This window comes from Leucopleurus acutus (genome assembly GCF_964270905.1).
Source record: "Leucopleurus acutus genome assembly, chromosome: 17".
In the NCBI taxonomy this organism is placed as follows: Eukaryota; Metazoa; Chordata; class Mammalia; order Artiodactyla; family Delphinidae; genus Leucopleurus; species Leucopleurus acutus.
This window is the reverse complement of record NC_139159.1, coordinates 84,139,799-84,156,218: the sequence shown is the minus strand read 5'-3', so window position 1 is coordinate 84,156,218 and position 16,420 is coordinate 84,139,799. Positions and strand designations below refer to the sequence as shown.

The 16,420-nt window shown below is 53.4% G+C and overlaps 1 protein-coding gene across 1 annotated transcript; it reads left to right on the top strand.

The window, feature by feature from the left end:
- The first annotated feature begins 3,032 nt into the window (after positions 1-3,032).
- Positions 3,033-15,141, top strand: ZNF250 (zinc finger protein 250). The gene is made up of 6 exons (XM_082859058.1): positions 3,033-3,102; positions 3,309-3,369; positions 3,571-3,697; positions 3,804-3,917; positions 5,578-5,640; positions 13,401-15,141. Exons 2-6 carry the CDS (start codon positions 3,328-3,330, stop codon positions 14,723-14,725), a joined length of 1,671 nt encoding a protein of 556 aa, XP_082715184.1. The 5' UTR covers positions 3,033-3,102; positions 3,309-3,327; the 3' UTR covers positions 14,726-15,141.
- Positions 15,142-16,420: the final 1,279 nt, after the last annotated feature.

The following is a 16,420-nucleotide window of genomic DNA, read 5'->3' as shown; positions in this document are numbered from 1 at the left end:
GCAGGGGCGGGTGAGGCCCTCTTCCTGGCTGCAGACTCCTGTGTCCTCCCGTGGAGGAAGGGGCAAGGGAGCTCTGTGGGGTCTCTTATCAGGGGGACTCCACCTTCACGACCGAAGCACTCCCAAAGGCCCCACCTCATAACACCCTCACATTGGGCATTAGGAGTTCAACACAGACATACACATTTGGGGGACACGGACATTCAGACCAGAGCAACAAGCATACTTCAGGGTACTTCACACTTCTTCCCTTCGGCAGTTTGCAGAGGCCGTCCTAGGCGGAGGCCTTTTGCTTTTGTGCTTCTCTGGGACTCACCGCAGGTGGGAATCTTGTCGCCTTCTCCCTCTCCGCCCCTCTGTGCCTCAGGCCCGCTGGGTTTGAGTTAATCCCGGGGTGGGGGGGGGGGGCGGCGGCGTGAGGCTTAGTCAAGTGCTCTCGCCTGAGAGGAGGTGTGTCCTCTCTCTGTCTTACTGGTGTGGACAAGGGCTCACACCCCCGCTTGGCCCTGAGGTCGTTGTGAAACGGGAGCATCGTGGACACACTCCGCATCCCGCGCTTTGCCGACCCGACCCGTCTGCCCACCGGGTGCAGTCTGAGTCTTGGTCTTAGCAGGTGCCGGACTGGTGTGTGGAAGGACTGTGGCTTTGGCAGCGGCACCGTCCTGAAGCCTCTGCTTCTGAAGCCACACGACTCACGTGGGATTCGAGCTCAGGGGATGAGCCTCGAGCTCACTGTTTAATTGAAACCACACACCTAGGCTCAGGACTTAATGAAGCTCAGGCTGTGTATGTCGGCGGTCCCTAACCTTTTTGGCACCAGGAGCCGGTTTCGTGGGAGACAGTTTTTCCACGGACGGGGGTGGGGGGGTGGTTCAGGCGGCAACGCCAGCGATGGGGAGAGGCAGGTGATGCTGTGCGACCCGGTCCGGTACCTGTCCGCGGCCTGGGGGTTGGGGACCCCTGCTCTATGTCTCAGCGCAGAAGGAATTCATAGTAAGAGGCAAAGTGATGGGTGAGAAGTGGAATTATTTAGAGAGGTACGCATTCCTCAGAATGTGGTCCGTCTCAAAAGGCGAGAGCGGCCCTGAAATACGGGGTGGTTACTTTTTATGGGCCAGGTAGTTTCATAGGCTAACTAGTAGGAGGGTTGTTCCAGCTTTTTCAGGGGAAGGGCAGGGGCCTCGGAACTGTGGGGCCCGTGGGTGTGTCATTTAGCTGATGTACTACAGTGAGCATATAATGAGGCTCTGGGGGGCGAGTCTTCCACCGTCTTGGGCGTGGTTGGTTCTAACCAGTTTTTGTCATATCTGACATCTGTGTGTTCTTTAAGGATTGTGCTCTGCCCCCTCCCCTCCTGGTGTCTCGTCCCTCCCAGGAGGGCGTGCACTGCCTACGGATGTATCTGCTGCATCTAAATATACCAGGTGACTTTCCCACCTGAGAAAGAGCCTATCAGAAACTCCGCTTCCCCATTGCTGCCGGCAGCAGATGTTCGCCTTGCACTTGTTGCTGTTCTGAAGGGGGGAGTGTGGTCTCATTGCTCCTGTAATTTCATACACTTATTCAGCAAACATTGAGCCACTGGCTGCTCTGCTGGGGCAGGAAGGGGGGTGTGAGAGCGACGAGGCAGAGGACCTCGGTGAGAGGAGGGGCCTCGGCGACAGGGTGACATGGCCAAGCACCAGCCGAGGGGCAGGAGCCACCCCAGCCAAGGGGCGGCCCGGGCAGGGTTGAGCAGCCCCAGGAACGGTGTAGGGGCGGGCTGGGGGTGGGCTTGGAGCCGAGAACAGTCACTGTGTTCCCATGGGGGGGCAGGACAGGACGGTGCTGCCGCGGCCCAGGTTCTGGATCGTATGCAGGTGCCAGATCAGCTGGGGCAGAACCGGGTGGAGGGCGGGGTCGGTGTTCGATGTTAAGTGTCTGAGGTGCTAGAGGACACCCGTGTGGAGATGCCCGGTGGAGGGAAGGAGGTCGCCGGTTCCGCACAGCAAAGGGAGCCCCTGGACTCCACTGGACGTTCAGGCCTGTGCGGCGGGAAGCAGCTCAGGTCACAGGCACGGGCTCGGGCAGGAGCTGGCCTGGCCCAAGGCCTCGTGGCCGGCCACCAGCACCCACTGGGGAGGCTGTGAATGGGGCGCCTGTGGCCGGGTATGGTCAGCCCGTAGTGCAAATGACTGTCCACCTCTGCTGGGTTCCCAGAGGACCAGAGCTGTGCCGTTAACAAAGGTCGGTATCCGTTTTCGGGTTAATTCTGGGGTACTTTTATTCACTCCTTGAATTCTAATCGAAGACTCCGGTTGAAATTCTAATTAGAGTCGTGTTGCCTTTACACGCACAGACACGCACGCACACACGTTTTGGGGGAGTGGGCATTTCTGGTGGACGGAGGGGTGGGCGGTGAGGGCCAGCCTGTCTCTCCGCCAAGGCTTCTGCTCCCCAGCGGCAGCCACGGTCAGGAGTTCAGTGTGTATTTTCCTGAAAGTTGTGTGGTAAACGTACTCATCCACTGGACGTTTCACAAAGAAAGTGAGGTGGGGGCTCCCTGACATGCTCCCCCAGAGGCCCACAGTGTGAGGTGAGGCGTCCTGCTTGGCGAGCTGCCTGCCTGAGGGGCTGGCCTCATTCTTGCGTCGTTTTTCCCTGAGCAATCTGCCTGCTGGGCTTCTGTGTCCCTGTTGCGGACCCGCCTCGGCCTCCAGGTGATGTCAGCCCCATCGCCCTGCCAGGGGAGCTCTTGGTCCCCACTTATGTGTGGCAGTTGGGGGGTGACAGATAGCTTACTTGGCCTGGCATTTCCCCAGAACCTGCCCACCGTCGGGCCTCCCTGTCAGGTGCTCAAACCAAATCCCTGGGTCACTCTGGACTCCCACCAGCACCCAACCCCCGCTGGAGCCGCCACCGGGGCAGGACCAGGCGTGGCCAGGGCATCGGTGGGCCACAGGAGGGCCTGGCATGGGGTCCCCACAGGAGTGTGGCCCTGGCAGGACTGTGCACGCCCAGCCTCTCTGGAAGCAGCCAGGCCCGGTGCCTCCCTGGATGACAGCTTGGCTCCTGTGAGGACGCGCTCACCCGGGCCTGTGCGCGCACTGCAGGCCGTGCCAGGTGAGCTGGGCAGACGGCCCACTGCCCTAGGGGTGCACGGCGTCCCCAGGTGTCTCAGGTGGGACCTTCCTGGGCCCGAGAGCTCGGGGTCCATCTGTGCAGCTCTGGGACTGGAGTCAGAGTTCACGGGGGGCCCAGCTGGGCCCGTCATGTGCTCCCTGCTCTTCCTCAGTCCCACAGGCTCCTCCGATTTCCATCTTCCTCAGATACCCCAGGGACCAGGTGATGGCAGCGGCCAGGCTCCTGCCGCCACCGGCGGTGCCCCAGGTGAGTTACCCCGAGGCCCGCGCAGCGCCACGCCGGGGGCTCCTGGTGGCAGCCTAAGCACCACTGCATCCTGGGTGCTGCGGCCCCTCCCTGTCACTGCCCCGCATCCCTGAGCCTGTCCCCACACCCCCATGCTGCTTGCACCCACCTCATCTCGGATGGAGACACTCAGTCGACCTGCAGCAGCCCCTGTCATTCCAGGCCAAGGTGACCTTCGAGGACGTGGCCGTGCTCCTCTCCCAGGAGGAGTGGGACCGCCTGGGCCCTGCTCAGCGGGGCCTCTACCGACATGTGATGATGGAAACCTACGGGAACGTGGTCTCCGTGGGTAAGGCCCCTCTGCAGGCCTCGTCTGTCTGTGTGCTCTGCCCAGGGCGGGGTTAGGGTGCTCACAGATGCTGTGTAGACAAAAGGCCTTCCCTCCCCATGAGCAGGAATTCCAGGATCCAAGCCCGAGGTGATCTCGCAGCTGGAGCGAGGAGAGGAGCCGTGGGTCCTGGACAAACAGGGAAATGAGGGGCGCCGGGGCCTGGGCACTGGCCGCTCAGGTGAGTGGGGAGCCGCCTTCCTGCACCAAGGGCTGAGCACCTGCGAGTGCTGATGGGAGGTGGCCGGAGTGGCTTCCTCCTGGGGTCTGATTTGGCAGAGGGACCCTGCGGGCAGGTGGGGCCAGGCAGGGAGTGAGCACAGAGGCGAGTGCAGCCTGGTGGTGGGTTGGGCCCAGGCAGAGCAGGGAGAGCACCCATGGTGACCGGGCCCCTGCCGGTCCCCGTTCTGATGGGACATCCAGAGTTTGAGGGATACCTGGTTGGTTGAGGGAAGAAGGAAGCACCCTCAGTGTAGAAGGGAAGTTTCTTAACCTGGTAGGTAGTGGGGCCGGGGCTATTTGAGATGGGGAGCCTACCATCCACGGCCACGTGGCGCCGTCCAGCCGTCCCACCCAGAATAAGGCAGGACAGACGGAACACAGCAACAAGGTTGAAGCTACAGAACTGGAAAGAAGTCATTGAAAATCATATGATTTTCTCTTGTAAGATTGACTAGAATTCACAAGAGAGTTTGCTAGGTACAGAATCAGTTTTATTTCTATTTATCAACACCAAAGGTATGATTTTTTTTTCTAGTTTTATTGAGATATAATTGACATGACATTACAAGTTTAAGGTGTAGAGCATAATGATTTGACTTAAATATATTGTGAAATAATAACCACCATGAGTTTAGGTAACATCCACCATCTCATATAGGTACAACAGCAAAAGAGAAAAAAACTTTTTTAAAAATGTGATTTTCTTAAAGATAACATTTACAGCAGCATCAGAGAGGTGATGTGTCCAGTAGTTAATCTAACAGATGAAGTACCAGACTTTATGGAGGAAAGTGTAGAAGGGAGAGTGCTGGCAGATACGTCCAGTCCTGAGGGCAGTGGCCAGCAGTTGCTTTAGGGCGGGGTGGGGGTGGGCAACATCCAGTGAAGGACAAGGACAGGAGTCTCAGGGAACCTCAGCCAGCCTGCCCTGCAGGACGTGGCCCCTCTGGCTGTGAGGACAGCACGGCACCAATCCCATGGCTGCTCCACTCCAGGTCTCTAGGTACTGTGTGGAGGGGCACCAGGTGTTACAGACAGCCCGCCTCTTACTGACCCGCAGAATCAGGTATCCTCAGAGGAGCAGTGACTTCACTGGACCCGGAGGAATGCGATTTTCCAGGGAATGTAGAAAAGGCACAGCATCATGTTGAGCAAATCTTTGACTGCAGCTGCAGGGGGCAAGAAAACAGCTGCCCCCAACCAGACCTGGGTCCCTGGTGGACCAGCTATGCTTTCACCTGATGGAGGTCTTAAGACGAGTGCCCTTCAGATCTGATGCCAAAGAGACCGCCGTTCTCCAAGAGCATGGTGGGTTGGAGAGAGCTTTCGCACAGAAGCACCTGCTCACTCTGCCCCCCACCCGCAGGCCCCAGAGGACGGGGTCTGAGAGATGAGGGGTGTGCACAGAGCAGGAGCTGCCTGCTGCAGCCCGGGCCGCCACCATGTGCCTCAGCCTCGCCCGGCGGCTCCTCAAAGGGAGAAGCGTGTGCGCCTGCCTGGCCCTGCTGTCTTAACCCAATGAATTGCACTTTCGTCTTGTAACAGCAAATGAGAGGATTTTCCACTCTTGGGAGAGGCATTGGTTTTGTTGTCCCTTCAACTCTCTGTTCCTTTTGCAGACAACTTCACGTATGACCACATGACAGCTTGTGTGCAACAAGACAGCACGTCCTGTCCCTGGGGTGAGTGTGTGTCTCATCTTCTTTTCGATCCAGTACAAAATCCCTGACGTGTCTGGCTCGTGGTTCACAAGAACACGAGGAGGTTCCCAGGCTGCTGTGATGCAGCGTGTGTGTTCTCGTTACACAGCACACACAATCTCTACAGAATGCCGGTGGGGGGGTTAAATTAAAAAATTGGTTTCGGTGGACTTGCTTTTTCCCCTTTATTTGTCTTGTTGTTGCTGTACACTTGAAACAACGATGAAGCTGCCATCCTGAGAGTGTGGGGCAAGAGGCAGCCCATCCCCGCATTCATGGCAGCCTGGGTCTGTTGTGTGCTGTGTTTGTGCCATGGGTGATGGAGGGAGTTACCTCCTGAAATGTTCAATTATTCTTCACCATTAAAGTCGTCTTTCTTGTCTTGTTACTCTGGCATCAGGCCAGAAGCCACCCATTCAGGAAGCTTCAAACATTAGAAGTGATACTTTTCCATGCAAATGAGTAATTATTTCTTTGACCTACCAGCTTTACTCTGTGATGGTGAGGCTCATAAGTGAAAAAAAAGAACTAAAACTTGTTTTCTGCTTAAAAAAAACATAGTATAAGTTTTTAAGAACATGTAAAAATCTTATTAAACAGATGACAGTGAATTCAGATATTTAAATGAAGAACCTATTGAATACCGTTACCATTTATGAGTACAGTGCACACTTAATAAATAAATTGCTCTGAAGAGAATAAAATATGAAGAAACACCCAATAAGAAAAATGGGCACAAAACTTGAACAGGTTCTAATAGAAGAGAACCAACGGAGAGGCCAGATGGGAGGGTGGCAGCCGCCTGCAAGCCAACAGAAGAGGCCTCAGAATGAAATCTACCTTGCTGGCACCTTGATCTTGGGCTTCCCAGCCTCCTGTTGTTTGAGCCCCCCAGTCTATGATATTTTGTGAGGACACCAAGCCAACTAAGATAGCCCCAGGATCCCTGCTATACATGCCCTGCATAATCCCCAGGACTGTGGTTATGTGTTTTATGATTAGGTTATGTGAAATGGCACTGTTGCCTTTAAGGAACAGAGAATGCTCTAAATCTGGGTCTGGAGGTCAGAGACAAGTCAAATTCAAAGCAGGAGGAGGGAATTCCCTGGCAGTCCAGTGGTTAGGACTCAGCACTTTCACTGCCTTGGCCCAGGTTCAGTCCCTGGTCAGGGAACTAAGATCCCACAAGCTGCTCTGTGTGGCCAAAAATAAATTTATTAATTAAAAAAAATTTTTTTAAAGCAGATGGATTTGATGCATCATTGCTGCCTTAAAGATGCAGGTAGGAGGTAGGAGCAGAGAGTGACCCCCAGGCAGCATCCAGCAGGGAAATGGTCGCCTCGGCCCTGCAGCTCCAAGGAGCTAAATGCTGCCAACAATAAAAAAGAGCTGAGAAGTGGATTTATCCCCTGAGCCTTCACACAGGATTTCAGACTGGCTGACACTTTAGCTCAGCCTTGTGATACCCTGAGCAGAGAACCCATCCCCGCCATACAGAATCGTGGCCTACAGAACTGTAAGCTAATAAATGCAGTTCCCAGTGCTCACACAAGGCTGGGAACACTGTCTCTTCCCACCAGCAAGAGTGGAAAACCTTGTAACTCACAAGGCATCATCAGGTAGAGTACTGAGTAGGGTCTTGCCTCACTAATTGGGGGGAAATAACCTTAAACACTGCCCTGGTCAGACTGAACAGAGTTGAAAGGCAAGAACCATACAGTTTCCAAGTAACTTAGCCACATATTAGAACAAAGCTCAATAATGTTTATAAAAATTCAGAAGTATCCAGCACCAAGCAAGGGGAAATCCATGATGTCCAGCATCTAACCAGAGATACCAAGAAGCAAGAAAATACAGCCATGATTAGAAGAAGAACCAGTCAAGTGAAACTGACCAGAAATGACAGGGATGATAGAATTGGGAGACAAGGATATTAAAACAGAATAAATTCCATATGTTCAGGGAGCTACAGGAAATAGTGTATTAGGTAGAGGCATGGAAGATTATTTTTTTTAAACCCAAATCTGATTTCTAAAGATGAAAACAACGATGAGATGAAAAATTCACTGAGTAAAATTAGTGGCAGATTAAACATTGCAGAAGAAAGGATTAGTGAACTTGAAAACAAAGGCATGGAAACTTTTGAAAAGGAAACAGGACAAAGGCTAAAAAAGATTGAAGAATATCGGTGAGCTGTGGGAGAACCTGAAATAGCCTGATATATATCATTGATGGGAACAAAGCAGGAAAAATATTTGAAGAAGTGACAGTTGAAGTTTTTCCAAATTTGATGAAAATTATAAACTCCGAAATCTAAGAAGCTCAAGGGACCCTATGCATAATAAACATGAATAAAATTACACTAAACCACATCATGATTAAATGTTGACAACTGGTGACAGAGAACATTTTAAAGGCAGCCAGAGAAAAAGACACATCACATAGAGAGAAGCAGGGGCCAAAGGCAGACTGACTGACAGACTGTCCTTCCTTCCTTCCTTCCTTCCTTCCTTCCTTCCTTCCTTCCTTCCTTCCTTCCTTCCTCCCTCCCTCCCTCCCTCCCTCCCTCCCTCCCTCCCTCCCTCCCTCCCTCCCCTCCCTTCCCTCCCTTCCCTCCCTTCCCTCCCTTCCCTTTCTTTCAATATTTATTTATTTATTTGCACCAGGTCTTAGTTGTGGCTTGCCAGCTCCTTGGTTGCAGCTTGCCAGCTCCTTAGTTGCAGCTTGCCAGCTCCTTAGTTGCAGCACATGGGCTCCTTAGTTGTGGCATGCATGTGGGATCTAGTTCCCTGATCAGGGATTGAACCCAGGCCCCCTGCATTGGGAGCGTGGAGTCTTACCAACTGTGCAGGCGGCCACTTTCTTGCTGTGTGTTCACTTGACTCTCTGTGCCTGAGGAGACATAAGGACACTGTTCTCATCACTGTGGCCTGCCCTGATGACCTCAACTAGCCCTAAGCACTTCCCAAAGGCTCCACCTCCAAATACCATCACACTGGGGGTTAGGGCTTCAGAATACGAATTTGGGAGGACACAAATTTTCAGTCCTTAACAACTTCCCTGTTCCTTCTTCCCCAATTTTATGATACTGTCCTAAGTTTTACATATGTTGTAAAACCACAATACGTAACTACTGTTTTTGCTTTAGACAGTTGCCTTTTAGAGTGACTTAGCAAACTTTTTCATAGTCTTTTATATTTACCTTCATTTTAACCATTTCCAAAAACCGTCATTTCTTTGTACGATTCCAAGTTTCTGTCAGGTATATTTTTTCCCCATGAAGAACTTCCTTTAACATTAATGTGGATTTCATGGTTGGAAACTCTGTCCATTGGTTTCTTTCTTTTCAAAAAATTATCTTTTTTTTTTGAAAGGTATTTTTTGCTGGGCACAGAGTTGTAAATTCACAAGTGTTTTCCTCTCAGCACTCGAAGGATGTCCGTGCATTGTCTTCTGACGTGAAGGTTTCTGATGACGAGTCTGCTGTATTTCTTACTTTGGTTCCTCTGTGTTCTCTGTGGGTTTTTTTCCCTGTAGCTGCGTCTAAGATTTTCTCCTTCTCTTTGGTTTTTAGGAGTTTGAATAGGAAACATGTTTATGTTTCTTTGAGCTTGGATCTGTGTTTTGATATCATCCGTTATTGTTGGAAAAATCCCAGCCATTATCTTTTCAGATGTTTTACTTCCTTGTCCTCTGTCTTCTCCTGGGATTCTAACAATGTGCAAGTTGGGCTGTTCAGTATTGACCCACAGCTCTGTTTAGTGTTGTTTTTATTGTTTACTGTTCATTTTTCTCTTTGTGTTTCAGTTTGAATAATTTCTGTTGACCTATTTATAAGCTCCCTGGTCGTTTCCTCAGATGAGTTGAGTCTAATGAGGAGCACATCAAAGGCATCCTTTACCTCTGTTGCTGTGTCTTGTGTCTGATCATGCAGGTCGTTCCAACACACGGGTCACCTCTGAGCCTGGCGTATTGCCGCTTAGTGTCTGGATTGTGTGTGTGTGTGCATGCATGTGCGTGCACTCACACAACCTTTTCTTTTTTGGTATCTCTTACTTTTTTATTGAATGTCAGCCATCACTCCTGGGACAGCGAAAGAGGCAAACTGTCTGTCTGGAAGCACAGCCTCTCCTGCTCAACTTAGTGTGAAAGGCAGAGTCAGTTCAGTCAGGAGCTGGGCTGGGTTCTTTTGTGCCCATAGTTGCCTTCAGGGCGCCACCAGATGCAGATTCCACAGGCACTTCCTCATGCAGGGCGGGGGCGCCCAGTCTCCCATGTGTCTGTACCTCAGGCTTCCTCCACCCGCAGTAGCCACTTGTTAGACTTGGGGAAGCAGGGATGGAGCAACCCCTGCTGTCCTGGTCGGTCCTTGGGCTCAGCCCTCCCCCAGCTGAAGGAGGTTCTAACTGTCTGGGCCCGGGGTCGTTTCCTGCCCTTTGCCCACCCCCACCCCCCAAGCACAGGGTAGTCTTCCCTTCCCCAAGCCCTGATTTTCATCTGTCCCCAGAGTGTCACGTTTGCTTACCCTCCCCCAGTGACTCACAACTTTTGTTCCGTAGAGAAGGCTCCCCCCTCTTTCAGACCTGAACCCCCAAGGGAGGCTCCCTGTGCTACTACCCCAGGGGCGGTCCATGGAGCTGCGCCCTCGTGTCCATGCTCCCAGAGGCTCTTTGTCAATCTGTTGAAGTTTTAGCTGGAGTCTCCGAGCCTCTTGTGTGGTGGCCCTGCCTTCCATCTTCCTCTCACCCTCCCTTCAGCCGAGGGCCACCCCACACACCTGTCTCCAAGCACCTGTCCTTCCCTAGATTTCAGCTCAGTTGGTTATTATTGTGACATTAGTTCTGTGATGGATTCAGAAAAGTTAAGATTTTGTAGATTGTCTAGCTTTTTCTTGCTGTCGGGGTGGAAGAGATGCTCTTTCCAGGTTTCTAGCCCCTGGGGGAAAGCCGTTAACAAAATGATATAATAATATGTGTTGTCTTAAATAATATAATAACGACATTAATGGTAGAAGAACATGGGAATCACAGCTGGATTGGTCAGTGCAGTCACGAGACTTTGCCAGATTGAGGTTGTGTTCTTCTGAGGGTCCCGGGGAGGGGCCCCCACTGCCTCTGATGAAGAGGCAGTGCTTGGAAGCAGAGGGCGGTGACTGTTTGGCAACAGGAACAAGGGCTTGGACACTGGGGTTGGAAGAGGAAGAGAAGAACAGAAGAGGGGCTTCCCTGGCGGTCCAGTGGTTAAGACTCTGCGCTTCCAATGCGGGGGGTGCAGGTTTGATCCCTGGCCAGGGAACTAAGATCCCACGTGGCACATGGTGCGGCCAGAAAACAAGGGAATCAGAAGAGAGGCGTGGGTCCTGAAGGCCCCCGGCTGCAGGGGGAGGAGCCAGGCTCCGTTCTGGACTTTGGATGTGGATGTGCTGGTGGCCCCTCCAGATGAAGCGGCCTGGCTGCAGGCAGACACCCACCTGAGCCCTGGAGAGCAGTGTGGGTGGGGAAGCCAGGATGTCCCCGTGTCGGGGGCAGCTGAAGCTCGGGGTGGGGCCCCAGCCTCTACACCACTGTGGGGGCCCCTCGCCCTCAGTGTGACTTCTTTAAGGAGCTTTGGGTAAGTCTCCCCAGCCCTGGTCCTGCCTCTTCCGAGATGACCCTCTGCTGAGGGTTTGCTGCAGTCGGGCTGCCACCATCCTTTTTTTTTTTTTTTAATGTTTTTTGGGGTTTTTTTAAATAAATTTATTTTATTATTATTTTTTTTTTTTTTGTGGTATGCGGGCCTCTCACTGTTGTGGCCTCTCCCGTTGCAGAGCACAGGCTCCAGATGCACAGGCTCAGCGGCCATGGCTCATGGGCCCAGCCGCTCCGTGGCATGTGGGATCTTCCCGGACCGGGGCACGAACCTGTGTCCCCTGCATCGGCAGGCGGACTCCCAACCACTGCGCCACCAGGGAAGCCCATTTATGTTCACTTTTGACTGCGTTGGGTCTTCGTTGCTGCCCACGGGCTTTCTCTAGTTGTGGCGAGCCGGGGCTACTCTCCACTGCGGTGCGCGGGCTTCTCGTTGCAGTGGCTTCTCTTGTTGTGGAGCACAGGCTCTAGGCACGCAGGCTTCAGTAGTTGTGGCGCACGGGCTTAGTTGCTCTGCGGCATGTGGGATCTTCCCGGACCAGGGCTGGAACCCGTGTCCCCGGCATTGGCAGGCGGATTCTCAACCACTGTGCCACCAGGGAAGCCCCTGCCTCCATCCTTTTGCAAGAAGTATTAGCGTTTGGTATGTCTAAGTCCCTCCAAGGTAACCATTTCCTGGATGTCACAAGACATCACAGGTCAAATCAAGCACATGTTGACCCCGTTGGCACAAATCTCTTTCCAAACACTTCAGTCAGAGACTACCTTAGAAGCTCCCTTGCTTGGTGGAGGGACTGCTTGGGTTCTGAGCCCATTATTTTCCAAGGGTCCTGGTTGGGGTTTGAGGGAGCCCTGTCTTCTCAAACCAAGTTCTGAGTGAATTAAAAAGTAAAACTTATATCTCAATAATGCTGTTACCACCAAAAAAGAAAAGAAAAGAAAAGCTGATGGGACTTGAAAATATTCTTACTACAGAAAAAGCAGTTTGGTGACAACATGCCTGGTTGCCATTCAGTATGCTTCCTAATCAGAAACTCCAGAAAGACCTTTAACCACCAGATTCAGGCAGGGAGGGGCTTCTGGGTCTTCACTGTGAAGCAGAATGCAGGTCCCCTGAGCTGAGAAGTCCCAGAGGAGGGGAGGGAGAGGCAGGCACCACGGGCACGCACATTGGTGCCATTCTAGCTCGTGATCTCCTGGTGTTTCTGGGATAGCATTTGTCAGTCTGCTTTCCCCAAGGGCTGCCGGCCCTGGCACCTGTCACAGGCCCCAGGAGTGTCCTGTGTGGCAAGGGAGTGAGAGTTCCCTCCTCGGATCTTCCTCGGCCCCCGGGGCTTCTCACGCTGGCATGTCCCTCAGCGACCGCCGTTTTTAACACTGTCCCCAGCGAGGCCTTTGGGAAGCTAGAGGCAGCAGCACAGTGGGTGCTGAGATGGCCACTGGGAGGATCGTGGGAGAACTGGCTCCGTCCTGTCCCCCATCTCGTGCCATCACAGCCCTGCCTCGGGCCAGCTCCACCTGCTGAGTGTCCTTGATGGACATTGCTCTGAGCAGGCCGTCCTCCAGGACAGTCCTGTCTCCTGGTGATGTCAGTTCAGCGGCTCTGTCTCCGAGATTTAAAAAAATGTCCTTGGCACCCCCTGCTCCGCCCACTCAGCCTACAGAGCCCCTGACCTGACTGTAGAAACATCCCCTGGCGTTCTCTGCCACCCTCACTGACACCTGAAAGCCCTGTCTTATCCCCCAGGAAGCAGTCTTCTGGACACGCACGCAGTGCTCACGCATCTCCCTAGCAGCCCCCTTCCCACCCACCACGGTCCTAGGTGTGGTCCTGCCTCGATTCCACCTCCAATGGCCTCTGGACACTCCAGGGAGGGCAGGGCTGGGGTGGCAGTGGGCTCTGACCTCGTGTGCGCCTCACAGGGGCCCTCGGACTGGAGCCGGCCTTCTCTCCAGCCACACGGTTGGCCTGGGCACCTTTTGTGCCACCTGCTGGTGGCTTCTCAGCCACGGGCATTCAGGGGCCTCCCTGCTCCAGTGAAGCGCCTTCAGGGCGGCAATTGCTCTGCAGTTTCAAGTGCGTTTAACACACTCACTTTGGTTCTGTTTTTTCAGGATGTGAAAACACGGAGCGGGACCAGAGCAGAGCCTTGAGTCTGAGGCCGCTCACTTCACAGGAAGCTCCAACGGCTCTGAGGAAAACGCCAGCAGAGTGGAGTGACCAGGGAAGCTGCGAGCCCGAGGAGAGCTTCTGTCTGAGTCCCAGCCACGCCGGCCCCCCTGAAGGCCGGGCCTTGAGTCAGGGCATGCCTGTCGCTCAGCGACCAGCCGTTCCTGGCGGGGAGAGACCCTACCGGTGCGTGGAGTGCGGGAAGTGCTTTGGGCGGAGCTCCCACCTCCTCCAGCACCAGAGAACCCACACCGGGGAGAGGCCCTACGTGTGCGGCGTGTGCGGCAAGGCCTTCAGCCAGAGCTCGGTCCTCAGCAAGCACAGGAGGATCCACACGGGCGAGAAGCCCTACGCGTGTCACGAGTGTGGAAAGGCCTTTCGAGTGAGCTCAGATCTTGCTCAGCATCACAAGATCCACACGGGGGAGAAGCCACATGAGTGTCTCGAGTGTCGCAAGGCCTTCACACAGCTCTCCCACCTGCTCCAGCACCAGCGCATCCACACCGGGGAGAGGCCCTACGTGTGCGGCGTGTGCGGGAAGGCCTTCAACCACAGCACTGTGCTGCGCAGCCACCGGCGGGTGCACACCGGGGAGAAGCCGCACGCATGCGCAGAGTGTGGCCGTGCCTTCAGCGTGAAGAGGACGCTGCTCCAGCACCAGCGGGTCCACACCGGGGAGAAGCCCTACGCCTGCGGCGAGTGTGGCCGCGCCTTCAGCGACCGCTCCGTCCTCATCCAGCACCACAGCGTGCACACAGGCGAGAAGCCCTATGAGTGCAGCGAGTGCGGCAAGGCCTTCCGGCACCGCTCCACCCTCCTGAACCACGAACGTATCCACACCGAGGAGAAGCCCTATGGCTGCTACGCATGCGGCAAGGCCTTCGTGCAGCACTCCCACCTGACCCAGCACCAGCGGGTCCACACCGGCGAAAAGCCCTACGTGTGCAGCGAGTGTGGCCACGCCTTCAGTGCCCGCAGGTCCCTGGTCCAGCACCAGCGGGTCCACACGGGTGAGAGGCCATTCCGCTGTGCACAGTGCGACAAGGCCTTCAGCCTGAAGGCCACGCTGATCGTGCACCTGAGGACCCACACAGGCGAGAGGCCCTACGAGTGTAGCCGCTGCGGCAAGGCCTTCAGCCAGTACTCGGTGCTCGTGCAGCACCAACGCATCCACACAGGCGAGAGGCCCTATGAATGTGGGGAGTGCGGCCGCGCCTTTAACCAGCACGGCCACCTGATCCAGCACCAGAAGGTACACAGGAAGCTGTGACCTTGGCCGCACGCGAACCTGCACTTGGGAACTTGGGCACCCGGCCCCAGGAAGCCTCCAGTCCAAGGGAGGTGCCCGTCAGCGTCACCAAGTATCACTGAGAAGGGAAGCACTGACATGTCTCTGGAAGAACTTCAGAGGGTGCCTCATTTTTTTCTCTCAACTTCTTGAGGTTACACTGCAGAGTAATTACACAATTGTAGAGAATTTTGGTGAAGACAGTTACAATTCATTATTTAACGTTAGTTTATTAGAAGTGAGGAAGTAAAGGAAGTTACTGTCACAGTAAAACTTCCTCACACTCCAAATAGAGGGTTTTTTCTTAGAACATTATATGCCTTTTTCCTAAACTCAACAACTGTTCTGAGTATTGCACTTAAAATTAGAATGTTGGACGATATTTTCAGTATTCTGTTAAGCACTACAATACTGTGTGGATAAAATGACATAAAAAAGATTGTCACTAAGTGTCGTAATGTATTATGGCTGAAAATCCTGTGTGTGTGGAACCACTTGTTTTGTATGAAAACTGGGTGGCAGGGGGGTGGGGGGGGCGGGACTCTAAAGATTAATTAGTGAGAAATTATGTAAATTTAGAAAACCCTTCATCTACTCCTTTAACTTTTCAAGATCAGAAGGGAGGTCCTAACTTACTTATTAGTGAAGATTCAACTCAAAAATGGATCTTTTCCTCAAAACCTGTGCACAGAAATCATGGGATGTCTTGGGCTTCTGGGCCCATGTAGGCTTAGGAAGCCTCTTCACACTCAGAGCCCAGACCTTACAGCTGCTACACCATGTGGGTGCCTCTTTATACACTATGGTGTTTCCCAAAAATAGTGTTACTAAAAAGACAGTTCTTCGGCACATACTTTTTTTTTTTTTTTTTTGCGGTACGCGGGCCTCTCACTGCTGTGGCCTCTCCCGTTGCGGAGCACAGGCTCCGGACGCGCAGGCTCAGCGGCCATGGCTCACGGGCCCAGCCGCTCCGCGGCATGTGGGATCCTCCCGGACCGGGGCACGAACCCGTGTCCCCTGCATCGGCAGGCGGGCTCGCAACCACTGCGCCACCAGGGAAGCCCCTGGCACATACTTTTAAAACAAAATTCTCAAATAGCTTTTTGTTTAATCTTTCTGATATTTCTTTTGCTATGACTGAGGGTTTTCTTCCATTTTTTACTCCTAGTTCCAGGAGAGTCTAGTATTCATTGTCGTATACTGTAATCTAGTTTATTCATAATTTTTAAAAGTTTTTTCTCTCTATTGAGAACATATCAGCTTCTCAGGAAAGATCAAGGGCCAGAGTGTGGACCCTTTTTTCTTTGGCTGTGTTGTGTCTTCGTTGGTGCACGTGTGCTTTTCTCTAGTTCTGGTGCGCGGGCTTCTCATTGCAGAGCACAGGCACCAGGCGCACGGCCTTCATTAGTTGTGGCACATGGGCTCAGCAGCTGTAGTTCTTGGGCTCTATAGCACAGGTTCAGCAGTTGTGGCGCACGGGCTTCGTTGCTCCACGGCATGTGGGATCTTCCCAGACCAGGGCTCGAACCCGTGTCCCCTGCATTGGCAGGTGGATTCTTAACCACTCTGCCACCAGGGAAGTCCTAGAGTGTTGATCCTTAGGTCCACAGCAATCACTGATGCAGGTGAAAGCTTGTTTTCCCCTCTCTGCAGGCACTGCTGAGAGGAGCTTACATC